Source organism: Nelumbo nucifera, chromosome 4, assembly GCF_055504915.1.
Source record: "Nelumbo nucifera cultivar China Antique chromosome 4, China Antique-T2T, whole genome shotgun sequence".
Lineage (NCBI taxonomy): Eukaryota > Viridiplantae > Streptophyta > Magnoliopsida > Proteales > Nelumbonaceae > Nelumbo > Nelumbo nucifera.
In genome coordinates this window covers 48700009-48721193 of record NC_142652.1, presented here as the reverse complement: position 1 = coordinate 48721193, position 21185 = coordinate 48700009, and the positions used below count along the sequence as shown (strand labels likewise).

Below are 21185 nucleotides of genomic sequence, written 5' to 3'. Positions count from 1 at the left end.
GGCTTGTCATTCCCGCTAGGCTAAAAAGAGCTCAACCCCGTGTGACCACTAGTGTTAGCAACTTTGCACATATCTCCATCTAGCTTAATAAAATTTTCTTCACTAATCCAAGAGTTCTCAATTGTTGGTTTCCCTTTCCACTTGACCAAGAACCTAAAATAGGCCCCATTTCGAATGTTGGTGACTTGAACATCTTCTACACCTACTTGCTCAAATTCATTAGAACTATTGGCCCTTTGCAGTGTGCATTTGTCCTTGATCAATTTTTGTTGCTAGTTCTAGACCTCCATGGTAATCAAAAAGGTATGCTACATTAAAAATAGATGAAATGGACAAACCAGCAAGTAGTTCAATTTCATGTGCATTATCCCCAAGCTGTCTTAACACTTTGACATTGACTAATTTTTTCTGCTTCATTTTGTTGTAAGCCCCAACAAGAAACCGCTTAGGCCACAAATAAACCATGACTAGGTCACCCTTATGAAACTCTTTCACTCAAAAGGAGTCTTCCCTGTAGATCTATTAACTAAATCTTTTAAGGAAAACTCAACTTGTGGTAGGATAAGATCTCATTACTTCAAGTAATCTCCAATTTAACTCCTCAACAGGTTTCCCTAGCTTCAATTAACCACTTCAGTTTGCCCATCTATTTGTGGATGAAATGTACTACAATACTCATATACTTCCATAAAGTTCTCAAAAAAGTGGCTAAGGAATCTTGTGTCACAATTTAATGTGATGGATCTTGGCAAAGCATGCAAAAAACAACTTTTTTGAAAAACAATAGCTATATGAGAAGCATCAGAAGTCTTTTGGCAACCAATAAAGTGAGCCATTTTAGAGGAACAATCAACTAGAACAAAAATAGAATCATTAATTGTTCTTGGCAACTCCAACACAAAATCCATAGTAATAATTTTTTTGAAAATAAATAAAAAATAAAATTCATTAGAAAGAAAGAAGGAATATAAACAAATATGATAAAAAAACCCCCCAAAGAGAAAGAAAAAGCCACCCCGGAAGCAACCTCATAGAATAAAAATATAAACCCCCTACATTTTGAAACTTAGAACTCACTCTACACAATTGGAATTCTTCTCACACCCATACTCTCCTACCTCCAAAATTGGCAATTATTTTCTTCAGATTTTCTAAAGACCTTTCTTACTCCTCACCCCCTATGAAAAAAAAATCCCCAATATTTTACTCACCTCCACCTCCTTGTTAACAAACTCTTCCAAGTCTACCCTCCTTTGAACAGCATAAGTTTTGTTCACTTCCACTTCCTTAACCCTGCTTGTTGTATATGTGGATGATATTTTAGTGACAGGGAGTGATAACAGTGAGATTGAGTCTCTTAAGCAACTCCTTCATCAAGAGTTTGAGGTAAAAGATCTGAGAGAGCTACAATACTTCTTGGGTATTGAGGTAGCTAGGTCCAAACATGGGATTTTTGTTTCTCAAAAAAAGTACATTCTTGATTTGTTGGAAGAAACTAGAAAGTTGGGTGTTAAGCCTGCTGACACACCTATTGAACAGAATCACAAGATCAATGCAGAGGGTGGAGAGCCCCTTGAAGATAAAGCTATGTTCTGGCAAGTGAATGGTCCAATTCACACTTCAATAATAGTCCAATTCCTTCCAGATTGATGTTAAGTCTAAGTAATACACCAAGAGACTCCTCTCCCTCTACTTGCAAGTGGAGGATTCAACTTGCAATTGGTATATCTTTGCATAATGCTTCTGCTCCAAATAGGTAAATTTTGCTTGCTCCCATATTTCACAAATTGTTTCAGCCCACATAAATGTTTTCCTTACTTGTGGCAACATGGAAACTAAGAGCCACAACATCACCATACTATTCTCTTGGTTCCACCTGTCATGTCCAGCACTTTCAGCCTTTGGTTCCTTCACTTTACCATTAATATAGCCTATCTTCCCCTAACAGTAATGTAGAGTTTAATTCCCCTGAACCATTCAAGGTAATTTAGTCCATCAAAGGGAATTACAACCATGGGGAAACTCATATCCAGCCCTCCACCCATTCCAATTTGACTTCCAGAAACCCAAGAAGTTGCAGAATTCTTAGAAGACATGGTTCAGTTCACTATTCAGCCTCAACACACACCCTAAGATCCCTCCTAACACCAAAAACAGTCCTAGAAACACACCAAAGATGCAAACCACATGCACACTGCAATCTGGACAGTCTGAATACAGACCAGCTTTAATTCTCCAAAATAAAAATTATTAAGTTGATTTTAGTGCTGTATTGCCTTAACAGTCACAATCCACCAAACTTCCAAACCATCCAAACACACCGACTACTAGGAGGGGTCATAAAACAGTGCCATCACACCAAAAGGTTAAGAAAAAGGTCATCCACAACCTAAAGGTGTTCTATTTTCAGGTACAAGATCACACGATCCATAGAAAAAGAGGTTAGAACCTCACAACTTCTCTGACAGCATTCAGTAGCCACGATTCATTGGTATTTTCTTGGTACACGAACAAGAGAAAAGGAGAAGGAATAAAAATAAATTGTATCAATCATAGATTGTCTTTTCTTACTTCAATCTGGAGAACACAAAAAGATGGAGAAGAAAAAACTTGTTCGATCTGGTCTCAAACCCAGTAGAACCGCTCTGATACCATATTAACAGAGAAAGAATAGAACAAATAGGAAGAAGAAGAAAAGAGAGAGAGAGAGAGAGAGAGAGAGAGAAGAGAAAGATGAGAGAAGAGAAGAGAGTTTTTGGAGAGAGTATCAGTACTGGCGGCGCCAGAATATTTTATTATATAGGGCATCACTTAAAAGAAGGGAAAAAACCCTTATGCCTCTGTGGTGCTTACAGTGTATAAACAATATAAAGCTGAATATAAAACTGAACTATTTTAACATAGTAAACAGAATAATAAACTAAACTATTCCAACAGAAGCCATATTTCTTTTGAGACCATTGATAGAAAAGTTCAATGAGAAGAAGAAAGCTCTCCATATAGTGTTCATTGATCTAGAAAAAGCATATGATATAGTTCCTAGAGGGATATTATGGTGGGTCTTGGAAAAGAAAGGGGTTCAAATTAGGTACATAGACCTAACTAAGGATATGTATGAGGGGGCAACAACCAATGTTAGAACACTAGTGGGAGAGACCTCAAATTTTACAGCTACTATGGGTCTTCACCAAGGTTCAGCACTTGGCCCTTATTTCTTTACATTGATCCTAGATGAATTGACTAAACATATTCAGGAGGAAGTTCCATGGTGCTTGTTGTTTGCAGATGACATTGTTTTAATTGATGAAACTAATGAAGGATTAAATGAAAAATTAAGCCATGGACAAATGCCTTAGAAACAAGAAGCTTTCAAATAAGGACAAACAGAATATATGACATGTAAATTTAGTACTAATAGGAGTGTAAATCAAGATACACTTGGGATTGGAGACCAAGAAATAACTCAATGCGACCATTTCCAGTACCTTGGTTCAATAATTCATAACAAGGGAGAGATTGCAGAGGATGTCACCCAAGGACGGAGGGTGCATCTAGACTAAAAGGAAGATTCTATAAAACAGTTGTAAGGCCAGCTATGTTGGATGGAACTAAGTGTTGGGCAGTCAAGGAACAACATGTCCAAAAAATGAGTGTGGCAAAATGTGAATGCTAAGATGGATGAGCCTTAAACTTTTTAAAACATTAATTATTAATTTGTCAATAACAACCATGATAAATGCAAACTAATAATGCCACAAACAAAACAGAGCTAACAATTAGAGGCTTGGAATAAACTAAAGTGACATACATATCACAAAGAGCATGAATAGGAGAAGGAATGAAACAAAGCACCGGTCTCGTAACTTTCTCCATCGAAAGCATCGATTATCATGTTTCCGTGGGTTCTGATTTGTTATGGCTCCACACCACCCACACTTGAAAACAGGTGCATATGATGGAAGAAGAAGCCGCAATCCACAACCCCAACACACTGTCTCATAATCCTCAGGAAATGATATTGCATAATTCTCATCCTACATATGATCAATGAAAGATTAAGAAAAATATGAAACAATGTTGTCAAATTAGGTACAAGTGTAAGAAAATACATAATCAGAATAAAGTCTCAATTCTTATTAAAATTGCACATACAATAAGTATTATTTCAACCACAAGAAAACCTAAGTATATAGTTTTCAATTCCTCAGGTTACAAATTATTGTTTAAGATGTATGGAGATGCTAGCTGACTCAGCTGGTAATATGTCCTACTTGTTACAGCAGAGATGTAGGACAGGGTAGGAGTCCTACTAATTTTAGATCTAGTGGTGGGCTTTGTAGAGTGAATAACAGGCTATAAGTGATCAGGGTTGAAGAATGGAGATGGAAAAACAAGTAGACACCTTGCCATCCATGGAAGAATGAGCAAAGTATTAGAAGAGAAGTCTTTTAGTTACGATAAACAGCAATAGGTCACTTGGATCTAAATTCAATACTTTTAACAATATAAAACCCATGTTTTTTTAAAACCAACCCAAGATCAAAACCATTCTTCCACCCAAATGGTGAGTAAAAAATTTAAGCATGCATCTAGGTCAAATAGATCAATCCATGATATCATATAGTTAAACAAAAATTTTAGATAGAAATAAATACACATGATGTAGGAACCCTTGCCTATTTAACACCACAGCCAGGTGTTGCCATGGCGGGTCACTTACAAGAACCATCCTAGCAAACCCTTGCCCACTTAACAGTTAACACTACACTTGGGTTAGAGTGCAGTGCGTCATTTCTAGAGAACGCCCTAGCATGAACAAAAAAAAGACAAATCAAGATATTCATGAGAGTTTGGCAAAAGTTTTAGTGTCAGCTACTAACCTATAAAACCCTCCTCCTTTATTTGTGTTGGGACCGATAGTGTAAGACCTCACACAAGGGGAGTTACAAAAATAAATGTATATAGAAAAATTGGACATGTCTCTAATGTTTTCTATTAATCATATTAAAAAAATAAGTATGATAAACAATAATTGTTTTTATTAATGGTGGAAAATGAATTACAAAATTTACAACCAACCCAAAACCGAAATTGTTTTCCTATTCGATGGTGGGTCAACAATTCAACCTTTTGGGTTAAATGTGTTAACAATTGATATTGTAATTAAATAATAAAAATTAAAATATATATATAAACACAAAGAAGTTATAAATAAATACATAAGTTTTATAGAAAATATTTGAGTACATCTCTAATATTTTATCATATTAAAGACAAAAGTAGAAATCTGCAAAAATAAAAACTTCTTTGGTTGTCACCCTTTCTCTTAGGAAGTGTTTATCAACTTCAATGTACTTTGTCCTGTCATGCTAAACTAGATTGTGGACAATATTGATTGCAGGTTGCAGCTTAAATCATAATGCAACATCATGGGCTCCTCTAGATCTACCCCAATCTCACTTGGCAAGGATCTAACCCAAAGTAATTTTGAGACACCATTGGCCATAGATCTATATTGGCTTCTGCACTTGACCTTGCCACAACTGACTGTCTTTTATTTTTCCATGAAACTAGATTTCCTCCCACATAGGTGCATACCCTTGATGTGGATATTCTGTCATCTAGACACCCTACCCAATCTGCATCTGTATAGGATTGCAGCTTCAAATTCCCATGACCTGAGAATAAAATCCCTACCTGGATGTTTCTTCAAGTATGCAAGTATTCGATCAATGGCTTCCCAGTGTTGAACCTAAGGAGCATGTATATACTAACTCACAACACTCGTAGCATAGGAAATGTCTGAGCGTGTCATGAATAGATATAGTAGCCAACCCACCATCCTCTGATATCTCCCCACATCCTTAACCAACTCATCATCCAAAGCATTAATCTTGTGGTTCGGATCACTAGGAGTATTAGCTGATTTAACTCCTAGCTTCCCAGTTTCTTGCAGTAAGTCCAATACATACTTCCTCTAAGAGATGAATATCCTATGCTTAGATCTTGCAACCTCGATCCCCTAGAAAATGTTTCAGTTCACCTAGATCCTTAATCTTAAATTCTTATTGTAGTAACTTCTTGAGTGCATCAATCTCCTTCTAATCATTTCTTGCAACAACTGTCATCCACATATACAACCAATACTAACACCAATGATTCTCTCCTCTTCACAAAAAAAGTATGATTTGACTAGGTTTGTGTGTATCCAAATTCCAAAACAGATCAATGCTCCTCTAAACTTGTTAAACCATGCCCTAAGTGACTATTTCAAACCATATAATGATTTCTTTAGCATACAAGCTTTTCCTTCACCAACATTTTCATAGAAACAAGCTAAAAGGTCCATATATACCTCTAACAAATCACCATTAAGGAAAGTCTCCATCTCTTCTACTGGAGTCAACCCTCTTGCATTGGCACTGAAAGAACTGTAAGACAGTTCGTAGTGGATTAGGCAATGGGACTAGAGCTGATGGTGAAGTTGATGGTGGAGCAACAGGTGGAACTGATGGTGGAATTGATGGGCCAATGGAGGAACAGGAAGAGGAACAGACTGAGAGCCTCCCCCCCCCCCCAAAAAAAACACTCCCCTAGACACTAGATCATAACAACAACTCCCATAGTGACAAACTTGCTCTCCAACACTGGATCATAACAATAACACCCCTTTTAGTTTTGAGCATACCCGAGAAAAACACATTTCTTGGCCTTATGATCCAACTTCCTACAATGAGGACCAAGAATGTAAACAAAAACAAACACACCCAAAAACTCTCAAAGATATATGAAAAATCTCATCATCTAGAAATAAAGGGTTGAATGGCACCTTGAACCCCAAGATGCATGAAGAAACACAATTGATCAAATACACAACCGTGAGAATTGCATCCCCCCAAAACCGAACAAGAACTGAAGCACACACCATAAAACTTCTTGCCACCTCCACAGTGTCTATTTTTTCTCTCTGTTACAATGTATAGGCACTACTACTTTGATGAATCACACTCCATGTTCCAACTTCCAAAAAATATGTAGCCAAATCATTCTCAAAATATTCTCTAGCATTGTCTACTCTGAAAATCCTAGTCCTCTCTCCAAACTGTGTGAGAACAAAAGCATGATCCCTACATATAAGAACAAAGTTGTAATAACTATCAAGGTATTAAATTTATGAACCACACTATGAAACTTTAGGAGAAAATAATTGAACAAAAATTACAACTTAAAACACGTATATCAAAGAACCAATTTGACTTTATGCCAGGAAGATCAACCATGAAAGCTATATTTCTTTTGAGGCCATTGATAGAAAAGTTCAAAGAGAAGAGAGATCTTCATATGGTGTACATTAATCTAGAAAAGGCATATGACAGAGTTCCTAAAGAGGTATTATGGTTGGTCTTGGAAAAGAAAGGGATTCAATAGGTATATAGACCTAATTAAGGATATGTATGAGGGGGCAACAACCAACGTTAGAACACCAGTGGGGGAGACTTCAAATTTTATTGTTACTATGGTTCTTCATCAAGGTTCAGCACTTAGCCCTTATCTCTTTGCATTGATCCTAGATGAATTGACTAAACAGATTCAGGAGGAAGTTCCATCGTGCATGTTGTTTGCATTGTCTTAATTGGTGAAACTAATGAAGGATTAAATGCAAAATTAAGTTTATGGACAAATGCCTTAGAAACAATAGGCTTTAAAATAAGTAGGACTAAAACAGAGTATATGACATACAAATTTAGTACTAATATGAGTGTAAATCAAGATATACTTAGGATTAGAGACCAAGAAATTACTCAATGTGACCATTTCTAGTACCTTGATTCAATAATTCATAATAAGGGAGAGATTGAAGAGGATGTCACCCAAAGAATTAAAGCAGGACAGGAAAAATGAAGGGGTGCATCTAGACTATTATGTGATAGGAGAATACCACTTAGACCAAAACAAAAATTCTATAAAACAGTTGTAAGGCTAGCTATGTTGTATGGAGTAGAGCGTTGGGCAGTCAAGAAACATGTCCAAAAACCGAGTGTGGAAAAAGTATGAATGCTAAGATGGATGAGCGGAAAATCTAGAAAGGATAGGATTAGAAATGAAGTCATCCATAAGAACCTAGGAGTAACCCCAATAGGTGATAAAATGAGAGGAAATAGACTAAGATTCCGTCATGTGCATAGAAGAACATCAACAGAACTAGTTAGAAGAAGTGATTTGTTACATGTTAAAGGGGCTAGAAGGGCTAGAGACATGGGTAGAAGTAGTAAGAAATGATTTAAGCACTAATAATTTAACCAATGTTTTAAAACGCGGAGGCGTAACGCGAGGCATTCCACTACCTAGAGGTGTGAGGCGTAGTTCAAAACGTAAGAGGCCCTCCCGAACACAAGGAGGCGTAAGCCTCCTTAAGAGGAGTGCATGAGGCATATGAAGCATAAGCCTCCTTTCCTTTTTTTCTTTTTTTTCTTGCTTTTTTCTTTTTTTTTTTGGTCTTTTTACATGAGTGTGTTGTTGGGTTTAGTTTTATTTTTGCTGTTAGAGTGCTGTCAACATGTTCTTTCTTTGTTTAAGTTTTTTATTATTAGGGTGTGCCGCCAATGGCATATTTGTAATTCCCTTTTTATTTTTACAGCATGTTATTATAAATTAGAAGTTGGGCACCACCAGCCCAACCTTTTGACTTCCACACACTTTTTTTTATAGGAAACAGTAACTTTCATTAGAGAATTGAAAAGATTACAGGCTTACCACCCACAAAATGGATGGAAAAAGAAAATTAAAAAATTGCAAACATGCCCAAAACAAAGCCTCCCTAGTAACTCTTTGCTTGGCTAAAGTGTCAACCATTCCATTTGCTGACCTTCTTACCCATTTAAAATGCACCCCAATCTCCCTTGCTAAGCTAATAATCTCTCTTAGAGGTTGTCTAAGAGACCACACTCCCAGGTTTCCAGCTTGCATCCACCCTATTACCAGCTTGGAGTCTCCTTCCACTTCTAATTGCTGCATTCCCCATTATTTTTCCAGTTTCAAACCTTGAAGTAAGGCCATTACATCTGCCCTTAATGAATCTCCCACCCCAATTGGACCTGAGTAAAGGGCCGAGACTTTTCCTTCCTCATTTCTGCACACACCCCCAACTCCCGACTAACCTGGATTACCCAAGGAGCTTCCATCAAAGTTTAGCTTCACCCTGAACTGAGGCGGTGGTACCCAACAATCTTGTACCACAAGGGAGGAAGGCGAGGATATAGCTATAGCACTCCAATTTCTAATTAAGTCAGCTGAGGAGAAGTCCTTGAAGAGATGATGTACTTTCAGCCAGTGCATAACCTTGATGGTGACAACCTCCACAAGTGCTTCCTTGGATTTTTCTTGCCCTAGGAAGATCCTATTGTTTCTCTCTTCCCAAATTGACCATAGGATGGCTGCTCTTGTTATTCTCCACATTACCCTACCCCTTTTCCTTGGTTGTCGGAAGAAGCTAGAGTCAAAAAGGTTCAGCACACCTGGGGGGGGGGGGTGTTCTATCTGTAACCAAACAAAGAAGAGAACCAATCCCACAAATAATAAGCAGAAGGACAAGAAATCAAAAGATGAGTCACTGTCTCACCATTTCTTAAGCAAAGGTAACAGACATGTGGGGAAAGGCTCCAGTCTGGCCTTTTTCTTTGAAGTACATCCATAGTATTGATCTTTTGAAGAGCCACTTCCTAGCAAAAAGCCCTAACCTTTGGCAGCACAGGAGAATACCAGATTTTTTTAACAAGAAAAGAGACAGACACAAAAGAAGTGGGGACTGGTCTTGTGCACCTGTGGGCTTTGTTTTTTGTCTTGTAGACCTATTTCTACCAATGGAAAATGATGATTCTGCCCCATCTAGAGTTACATCAACCAGTAGTACAGCTGGAATGGAAGCTGAAAATATGATGTTTCCTATGCCAATTACCCCTTTAAATGGCCTAAACTACCTGTAGTGGGTTAAAGATGTAAAACTTTATGCAACAATAAGGAGAAAAGCTGGTTACATAAATGGAAGAGTGAAAGAACCCAAGAGTGGGATAGCTGAACATGATAGGTGGAACCAAGAAAACAATATGGCGATGTCCTGGCTTCTTGCAGCCATGGAACCTTATGTGAAGAACTTTATATGGGCAGACACTGCTAATGAAGTACGAATAGGTCAAAACCACCTATTCTGAGCAAAGGCACTATGCGAAGATTTACCAGTTACAAGCTGAATCCTTGATCTGTAAACAAGGGAATCATAGTTTGCCAGCCTATTATTCAGCCCTTACCTCAGTATGGAAGGAATTGGACCACTATCAGGCTATAAAATGGAAACATGATGTAAAGCCTATAATAAGTTGGTTTCTCAACAGTGGGTTTTTTCCTTCTTGTTGGGACTAAACCCTGTATATGAACCTCTTAGAGTTCAGATTTTAGGATGTAAAGAGATACCTTCAGTTCAAGAGGTGTATGCCCTTGTTCAATCTGAGGAAAGTAGGCAGACTGTGATGGTTACAACTGAGGGGGAGCAACAGGTGGCATTAGCTACAATGGGTGGTAATAATATGGGAAAGAAAAATGACTCCAAGAAAGTTGATGGTAATGACAAGTTGTTCTATACCCACTGCCGACGTTCAAGACATACACGTGACAAATGCTAGCAGCTCTATGGGAGGCCAAAGTGGGCTGTAAAGAACCAAGAACAGAGTAAGGTACAGGGTGAGAAGAAGCCTAATACAGCACATAATGCAATAAATGTGGCAACCTAAGATACTCAGTCTGTTGAGGTGTCAACTACTCAGGAGCACTTCACTAGTTCTGACCCCAAGGAAGACATCATGAATTCCTTTTGTAGTCCTGTGGAATCATAGGTAAGGCCTTGTGCCAGATGGACAGTTCAGTTCTAGTACCCCTTCTACTTCATTTGCATCTACATCAGGTAATGCAGCATCTGCCTTCTATGTCTCCACTGCCACTGATTCCCCCAGGATCATTGACTCAAGGGCCTCTAATCACATGACCGGTAAGCCAAACCTTTTTCAATCTTATAACCTTTTGTCAAGAAGGGATAAAGTGAAACCTGCAAATGGATCATTCTCCTCCATTGCAGGCCAAGGATCAATATCCCTTCCTCGTGGGCTTAACCTGAATAATGTTTTGCATGTCCCTCAACTTCCCATCAATTTGCTTTCCATTAGTAATACCACAAACTCTTTAAACTGTAGTGCACCCTTTTTTCCTAATTCATGTGTTTTTTAGGATCTAACTTCTACGAGGACGATTGGTAGAGAAAGCTTAGTGGATGGTCTCTACACTCTCGACAACAAGGCTGGTTTCTCGACGTCACCCTCAGATTCGCATAGTCAATCAAATAAGAGTCAATTTTTTTTGTGGCATAATTGGTTAAGTCATGTGTCTTTTGAAATAGTGAAGTCTTTGTTTCTTTATTTATTTAAATCATGTTCAGTATCAGATTTCCAATGTCAAACATATCAATTGAGCAAGCAATGTAGAACAATATTTCATTCAAGTAATAAAAGATCAAGTTTCCCTTTCCATATTGTGTATTCTGATGTATGGAGGCCTACTACTATAACTTCGGAGGGCGGGTATAAGTACTTTATCACATTGATTGATGATTTCTCCCGCTATACATGGGTATTTCCCATGCATAGCAAAGATGAAGTTCCAAAGATTGTGAGAGATTTCCAGAGGATGGTGTTTACACAGTTTCATGTTGAAATTTAGATTTTTCAACCAGACAATGCGAAGGAATATTTCCATGGTGAGCTCAATGAGTTCTTTTCTTCTCATGGATTCATTCATAGGAGCTCATGTGCAAGAACACCGCAACAAAATGGTGTTGCAGAAAGAAAGAACAGACACCTCCTTGAGGTAGCACGAGGGATAATGCTACACATGAATGTTCCAAAATGTTTTTTTATAGATATTGTACTTGTCGGTGCTTATGTCATAAATCGCATGCCCTCTAGAGTGTTGAACTACAAGGCCCCTCAGTTGTTGTTCCCTCAGTCTCCTTTATTTTTCATTCCCATGAGGGTGTTTGACTATCATGCTTTTGTCCATGACTTATCTCTATCCCGTGGTAAGTTAGACCCTCAATCTATTCCATGTATCTTTCTGTGGTATCCCTCCTCTCAAAAGGGTTACCGGTGCTTTGATCCCATTGGTCATAAGTTCTTTGTCTTTATGGATGTCTCCTTTTTTAAGTTTGAACCATTCTTCCCTACCTTTTTTTTTTAGAAAATTTAACCAAGATTCTTCCCTGCTTCTCCTTAGGGAGGAAGTAACATGCAAGAGGAGAAGTAGGCCCAGGTCCATCAAGTCTCTCTTCCTTCTATTTTAGATCCTGCTCCTTTTTGTGTCTCCCAACGTACTCGTCATAGAGATCAGCAATGTGACAAAGATATGGAGCCACCAAACACTGAGGAACTAATACCTTCAAACTCCCAGGAGGTAAGTCCAAATGAACCAAACACTATTGCACCAGTTGATACCCCGACTCCCACTTCAGTTGTGGATGACCTTGACATTCCTATTGCTCATAGAAAGGGAGTCAAGCCATGCACTACCAAACACCCCAATACCAGTATGCCTCCTATGATCACATTTCCCCCCTCTCACTGTGCCTTCCTATCTGCAGTTGATAGCATCCCCATACCAAAAATGTTGCAAAGGCTTTAAAATACCCTGAATGGACAAATGCTATAAAGGAGTTAATGCCCTCCATAAGAATTAGACATGGGAGTTGATGGATCTTCCACAAGGGGAAGACCCAATAGGGTGTAAGTGGATGTTTAGAGTGAAACACAAGGCGGACGGGATAGTTGAAAGGTATAAAGCAAGGTTGGTAGCAAAAGGGTACACTCAAGTCTATGGTGTTGACTATGATGAGACATTTGCTCTAGAACAGGAGGTGTACAAAGTCAACTATGACTGGTTGAAAACCTTGACTGGGAATTGCATCAACTAAATATAAAGAATGCCTTTTTAAATGGTGATCTAGAACAGGAGGTGTACAAAGTCAACCCTCAGGTTTTTGTGCCAAAGGAAGTGAAAATAAGGTGTGCAAGATAAGAAAGTCCCTTTATGGTTTAAAACAATCTCCTAGAGCATGGTTCAGTAAATTTCATATGGCGGTCCATCAAGTAGGGTTCAAACAATGTCAGTCCGATCACACTCTCTTTGTGAAGAGATGTCAGGAACAGGTTGTTGTGTTGATAGTGTACATGGATGATATCATCATTACATGAAACTGGAGCTCAAAAATACAAAAGTTGAAGGAGTTCCTAGCCTCTCAATTTGAAGTAAAAGATCTCTAAAGTACTTTCTTGGAATTGAAGTTGCCCACTCAAAAAGGGGCACCTTCATTTCTCAGAGGAAGTATATCCTTGATCTGTTACAAGACACAGACAAGTTAGGTGCAAAACCAACAAATACTCCTATGGATGTTAATCATTAACTAGGTGATTGTGATGGTGAACCTTTGAAAGATGTGAAACAGTTTCAAAGGTTAGTGGGAAGGTTGTTTTATTTGTTGATGACACGTCCAAACATTGCTTATTCAGTTGAGGTCCTAAGCCAATTCATGCATTCCCCTGAGAGACCACACATAGAGGCAGCAGAGAGGATTCTTAGGTATTTGAAGAAGTATCCAGGAACAGGTTTTTTATTCAATAAACATAACCATCTGAAGGTGGAAGTCTATACAGATGTTGATTGGGTAGGTGTTGTGGATGATAGAAAGTCCACAAGTGGGTACTGCACATTTGTAAGAGGAAATCTAGTGATATGGAGAAGTAAAAACAAAGTGTAATTGCAAGGCCAAGTGCTGAATCGAAGTATAGAGCTATGGCACATGGGGTAGCTGAAGTTCTTTGGCTGAAGAACCTTTTAGGGGAACTTGGGTTTACCATTCACAATCTTATGTCCCTTTTCTGTGACAATAAGGCAGCTATAAACATTGCTAAAAATCTTGTCCTACATGATAGGACCAAGCACATTGAAGTGGACAAGCACTTCATAAGAAAAATATTGGAAAAGGGAGATATATGTACTCCTTATGCCAACTCCAAGGAGCAACTAGCTGATGTTCTCACAAAAGGGCTTCCATACTTGCGGCCCAATGAGTTATGTGACAAGTTGGGCATGATAGATGTATTCAGCTCAACTTGAGGGGGAGTGTTGTTGGATTTAGTTTTATTTCCACTGTTAGAGTGTTGTCAGCCTAGGGTGTTGTCAACATGTTCTTTTCCTTGTTTAAGTTTTTTATCATTAGGGTGTGCTACCAGGGGCATATTTGTAATTCCCTTTTCTTTTATTTTTTACAGCATGTTATTATAAATTAGAAGTTGGGTGCCGCCAGCCCAACCTTTTGACTCCCACACACTTTTCTTCCTCTTCTCTCTTATCTCCTCTCTTCTCTCCTCTCTCTCTCTTCTAGAATGAAAATAGAGTGCATGAGGTGCATGAGTCGTACGCCTCTAGCACGCCTCATGAAAAAAGCATATGAGGCGTACGCCTCAGAGGTGTCAACGCCTCTAGCATACGCCTCAGGGTGCTTTGGGGGCGCCTCCGAGCATACGCCTCCCACACCTTTTAAAACACTAAATTTAACAATTGATATAGCTTTAAATAAAACGGATTGGTGAAACAAGATTCATGTAGCAGACCCCATATAGTTGGGATAAGGCATGAATGATGATGGTGATGATTCTGAATTGTTAATATTCTATCACCCATGATTCTGAATTTGTCATAGGAATTGAAAACTTGGTTTGTTTCCCCATGAATTTTTTCTTTGCTTTTGTATCTGCATCAGGAGACTAAGGATCAAATTCCACATTGTCAAGGTTAAGCTGTTAGGGGGTTTGGAGGTTTGAAGGATGGGCCCCTCCATTATAAAGTCCATTTTCTTAGCAAAAAGAAAATGTAAAACAGGTGGGCCACCAAATGTCAAAGGAGTAGACTAAATCACAAGGCATTAAATATAAGGCCCACTAAAGGCATAAAAGAAAGTAAATTACAATGCGAGTAACTTTTGTTTGAGCATTGGGGTGCAAGAACCAATCAATCAAGAAGGTTCTGGACATGTATCACATATACAATAGGTTGGAATGCATCATTAATGGGACTAAGTAGACTACCATTTGAGCTGTGGACCACATTAGGCATAACCCTAAAAAGGTGCTACATATCATTGATCAATAATTGGAACTTCTCTTTTTTTTGTGTGTTTTGAGAGGGTGATTATATGACAAGATTTGTCAACATTGTATATGATAATAGAAACAGGAAGAATAACATCTAAAGCAGATATAACAACAGTATAGTGCTAAATCTGGCATATATAGAAGATAGAACTCATCATTTAGTGGACTATGGGAGGTCCCCCTAACCAAAATGATCCTATTATCATAATGATTATTCTTTTAGATGAAATGAAGAGGTAATGTAACAATATAAAGGTCCAAATATATGAATAGGTCCTAATACTAACACTAGAAAACCAGATGCAACACCTTGTATCAAGACATTTAAAATTTAGGTTGTAGTATGAATATGTCATCCAAAATGCCGTTAAAGACATTCAATTTCTAACTCCAAATGTATGTGTTTTCCTTTTAATATTGCATAATAGCATATCAAATGAACCTTGAAGTGTTTAGGAAGTTTTTAAAATTATACATTCCTTTCCTAGATGCCATTTGCAGATTTCTTGGAAAATTAAACAAGGATTTAGATGCAGCTAAAAAAATATAATACAATAGGAAGAAATATTTTTTTCCAGAAGTAACATATCTGGGATCAACATTCAGTACTGGCCGTTTTTTAAGTTAATATGAAGTATCCAAGACCAGGATCATATTGTACCAAAGGTCCAAAGGAGGTATGCTAGGCATGTTGAAGACTTTATTTGAGCCCCATAAGCCTACTAAATGGCAGTTCTCATCCCAGGAAAGTCTGGTACATGCTCTTAGAAATGTGTATGTATTCTCACAACCTATGTGTAAGCACCCATATTTCCAATGTCTAAGCTTTTCTATGTCCAGAAATTATACACGAACCTTAACAGTCTCCAAGAGAAAATTAGTTCAAGTTGACAGTAATCTAGCTTTTTGCATCTATTATGCTGAAGCAAGAGATTTAATTTATAAAACGCTTCAACAATATTAAGTCCATAAGCCACTGCAATCACCTGGTTCAACTGGTGATAAATAGAAATTAGGATTTCCAGTATATTCTCCATCAACAAAAATGAAGATAAATCTTATCATAAGATGGCAGAACATTTAAGTTTCACAAGCAATTATGCTTTTTTTTTGTCAGCCACAAAGCGATTAGACTAGAAAAGCTACCATGTTTTTTATGTATTGGGCATCTCTGTAGTAAGCTTTTGTTTTTGATGTCTTGGAGAGGCCGCAGCTCGTGCCTCTCCACGGGACACTTGTACCTGTTCTATACACTTTCTAATAAAATTTTTCTTCATTAATCAAAAAAAAAAAACAAAGAAAAGCTACCATGTTGACCAAACATATTGCAGTGAATCGCATTTGAATCACACTTCAGGAATACATCCCTGTATATACATATAATCTGTGAATTGAACACGTTATTAATCAATCAATTATTAATGAAGAAGGTCCAAAGATATCAATTTTTCCTTTTCTTTCAACTTCAAATTCAGTCTCAGAACGCAAAACCAAGAAAAATAGAGAACCCAGAAAAATACAGCAATCTAAAAATCCACAAAGCAACAAATCAGACCCAGCTTTTATACTAAAAGTCAAAAAAAAGAAAACGAGAATCTCACAAGAATAAAAAGAACGTTATCAAATAAGAAGAGATTGAAGCACCTTGGTCACTTCATCCATCTGCTGCTGCTGAACTACATACACAAAAGTAAGCTCTCTGATTCAAGTGGGTTTTCTATAAATCAAGTAATCAGTGGGGGTGCGAAAAGTTCAGCACCAGGGTCAAGTTTTCCGCCATTAGAGAATAGAACTTCTCCTTTCTCTGTCTGGAACGAAAGGAATAAGGCATTCGGAGAATTTAATTCGAAATTGCGAAGAAGGTTTGGCTGTTATTATTGTTTTCAATTTTTTGTTAATAAAAAATATACGATCACCAATCTAACCCTGAATTGCTACGAAATTACGACCCAGAAAAGTCCACACCAATTGAATCCATTCATTCGGGCCACACGCTACTCGGACGGTCGGACCTATAGCTGTGTAAACCTCACCATCACGTCTCCTTCGTACGAGACCGAATCAGTCCCCACCCCCACAAGACGAGAGTTCACATCCCCGCCATGTACCGGGAACATTCCCGATGATAGAGATGACCCCAATACAAGGCGGGGATGTGCTGTGGGGCGGTGATCTCCCACAACATCCCACACCACATTCCCGCCATGTATTGAGAACATCTCCCAATGATAATATCATCATTTATGGTAGGGAAAATTTCCGAACAGTATCGTGTACTTTGGCTCAAGTGACAATTTGATACCCGAAATTTAAAATGCAACAATCCAGTATCCAAACTTTCAAAATGTGACAATCCAATACTTGTTGTTAACTAGTCCGTTAAAGCCATTAAGTGGCATTTGAAAAGTCAAAATTGTCCTTTGAATGCCATCTAATTCTCTTTATCAACCATCCAAACATTGACAAAAAAACTAAATAATCCCAAATCCTAGCCTATTTTATTCAAAAAAGTTGTGACTACTTAGAAGAATCTAGAATTTGGATTTGTTCATTTTATTGTCAATGTTTGGATGGTTGATAAAGAGAATTAGATGGCATTCCTTGGGCATTTTTGACTTTTCAAATGTCACTTAACGGCTGATTAACGGACTGGTTAACGACAGGTATTGGATTGTCACATTTGACAGTTCATGTACTGGATTGTCACATTTTGAAAATTCGGGTATCGGATTGTCGCATTTTAAAGTTCAAGGACTAAATTGTCACTCAAGCCAAAGTACAGGATACTGATCAGGAATTTTCCCTTCTTGGTATTATCATCTGGAGATGCTCCCAATACACAACAGGATGTGTTGTGGGACGTTATGGGGGCAATCTTGTGGGGGGCTGATTTGAACTCCCTTCGTACATAGCAACTTAGTACACCTGTCAACTGTCATGCAGACTAGTTTCAAATCATCCAAAGAAGATTGACTAAGGAGTTGTTTGGTATCGAGGCGTTGCATGCCTGTTTCGAGTCCATGTAGGTGCCACATAGGATATTCTGCTATAATGGTAAAAACCTATTTGGTTAAACCGTTTTTAGTGAAAAACAAACAAAATTAGAAATGCCTAGGAATGCTCACAACACCAAAAAGGTGTTTTGAGCAAGAGGCTAGTGTTTCTCGCAAATAATGATGTGATGTGGCAGCAACATTGCCAATGTGACTTTTTAATATAGGTGAAGCCATTGCATGCTATCCTACATGGCAGAAACATTGCCAAACCATTTCTAGTGAGGTATTGCACTACTGTTTCTAGTAGAAAACACCTCACTAAAAACAACCACAGTACCAAACACCTACTAAAATGTTGGGCTCGGGGTCAAGAAACCCTTGGCCTCAAAATCTATATCTATATGCAAACGCAAGAGTCCAAAGGCACTCACAACGTGATGCAAAATTGCAAATTGATCTAGGGAGAATATGCTTGTGTTTGGTATCATTGTTGTTCCTACATGAAACCTTTTGGGTTGATGAATATGAATTGGCATATAATTATGGGTGCAAACCATGCAATCAAATTGAGCAATGACCGAATAGTTCAAACTCAAGTTTGATTAGACTTGGTTCGAGTTTGAATTGAGGTCAAATTTCAGGGTAAGCTCAATTAGTTATTTGAACTCGAACTTGAACAATACAAATTTTGGCTCAAAAGAGCATGAGCCTGGTTCAATTAATATTATCTATATCTATACTACTTTAAAAAGCACAATAGCCTCAAGAATATTTCTAGAATTTTCTGAGGACAAAATTTACCCCTCCATATTTAAATTTGTTAATAAAAGATGAGGGCAAATAGGGTAATCAATTATTGATAAATTCAATTTATTCAATTCCTTCTCATTAAACCCAAAATTTAAGGTATTAACTTCACTCACCTTCACTGAATCATATATTTAAGTCATTTTTTTTTCTTCTCATCATTAAGTTCCATTAATTAAATCCATTCATAATAAATTAATAATTCTAATAGCATAAAAACTTTTACTTTTAAAATCTATCAGGAAAAAATAGTTTTTTCATCTAGGTGGTAGTAAGAATTAAACCATTTTGGGTCAAATGGGCCAATCCATGTTGTCACAATTAAATAATAAAATTCAAAAATTGATAAAGTACAAAAAAAATATAGAAATTAAAAAATTGGAAATATTTTTAACATCATGTGTTTGACATATAAAAAATAATTAGTATATTAAATAAGAAATGTTTTTATAATGAAAATGGAATGTAAAATTTAAATCCAATTGGAAATAAAACTATTTTACTATACTCTCTCATTAAATCTCACATCTAAAGTATATCCTCTCATTAAATCATATATTTAAGATATATTCTCATCTTTAAATTCTACTAATTAAATCCACAACATTAATGTTAATAGTATAAAAATAAGTATTTTGAAAAGTAATTTCAAAACAAAATCATTTTGTTCCCTCTCGATGGTGGGTAAGAAATTCAACCATTTGGAGTCAAATGGAATAATAAATAATGTCATAATTAAATAATAAAAAATAAGATTAACAAAATATAATAATAAAAAAATAAAAAGATTTGGACATATCTCTAATATAGTATATTCATTATACTAAACAAAAATAAGTATGCAATGTAAGAAGAATTTTTATTAATGATGAAAATGGAATACCAAATTTAATATCTAACCTAGAAATGAAATGGTGTCATAGTAATAAAATTTTTAAAAATGGAAAATACAAAGAATCACAAAAGTAAAAATAGTAGAGAAAAATTTAGGCACATATCTAATGTTATACACTTTTAAAAATAAAATATTGTGTTTATCTCTAATATTATACATTCATTATATTAAACAAAAATAAATATTATACATAAGAAATAATTTTATTAATGATGAAAATGTAATACAAAATTTAATGTCAATTGATGGTTTAGGTCAAATCAGTTAATCAATTATATGTGATGGTACACAATCTGATGCTCCTTGATAGAGGACAGCTTAGACACTAGGCTAGTAAGGTTGGCTAGCCGAGCTACAAGAAGACAAAAGTCAGAATACCCAGGGTGGGCACTTTAATGCTTAAGTTAGCGATAAGTGTTTGGATGCTAGAGAATGAGAAAGCAAGAGAGTTGTGAATGCTAAATCACGTGCACCTTCTATGCTCAATGGGGTGCCTTTATATAGACAAAGTTTGTCGTTGGCTTCATCGTTGGTTTCACATAGCGTGTCCGAGATCATGGAGGGGGGGGGATGTGGCTTATTGGTCCACCTCACTCAGAGGTGGTTTTGCGCTCGGAATTGGCTTTCGCATAAAGTGATAAAGCTTATTTGTTTGCCTTTGAAGCGGATTAGGCAGAAGTTAGTTCCACTAGTGAGACGACATGATCTCGAGGAAGTCAAAGATGATAGTCCACTCTTGAAGGAGGTCGGCCACCACGTCAAGCAAATCGCCAACAAAGTCTCAATCAAGTCAGCGGAGGTGGGTCACCTCTTATGCCAATACAACCCTATCAAGATGTCCGCAGGTCGACCCTACCAAGGTGACTCTAGGACAATTAAGGTGGGCAAGGTGTGCCCAAGGTGCTTTTGAGGTTTCAAGAGACGGTTTTGAGGTGTCATGTGTCACGATGTCACTTGATGGCCAAATCACCCCTCATCAATTGCCCACACTACGGAGCCCGATGTGGCGAGTTGGTGAGGGAGTAGTATAACCTAAGGTGATTTGATTTGAGTTTTGGTCTGCTTGTGGTCTGGCCAGTGGCTCAAGATCGGATCGGTTCATTCAATCCGGCTCAACCAATAGGTCACGTTTCAGGCACACACGGACGCTACGTGGTCATTAGGTCCCGCGGACATAAAAAAATGCACTAAGTTCATTTCGCCTCAGAATACAAATTATCACGCCTTTGAGAACCATCG

At 37.5% G+C, this 21185-nt stretch overlaps 1 protein-coding gene across 2 annotated transcripts in view; it reads right to left on the bottom strand.

The window, feature by feature from the left end:
- LOC104611781 (DHHC-type zinc finger family protein) overlaps positions 1-17120 on the bottom strand; it is a 73845-nt gene extending 56725 nt beyond the window's left edge. The window contains exons 1-2 of one of the 2 annotated variants that reach the window (XM_010278984.3): positions 16893-17120; positions 3809-4034 (exon numbers count right to left, since the gene is read on the bottom strand). In XM_010278984.3, coding sequence (XP_010277286.1) covers positions 3809-4034; positions 16893-16910 — 244 coding nt within the window. In that variant the 5' untranslated portion in view covers positions 16911-17120. Of the gene's footprint in view, positions 1-3808; positions 4035-16892 lie in introns of those variants that run through there. The other variant, XM_088904516.1, reaches the window with a different exon arrangement.
- Positions 17121-21185: the final 4065 nt, after the last annotated feature.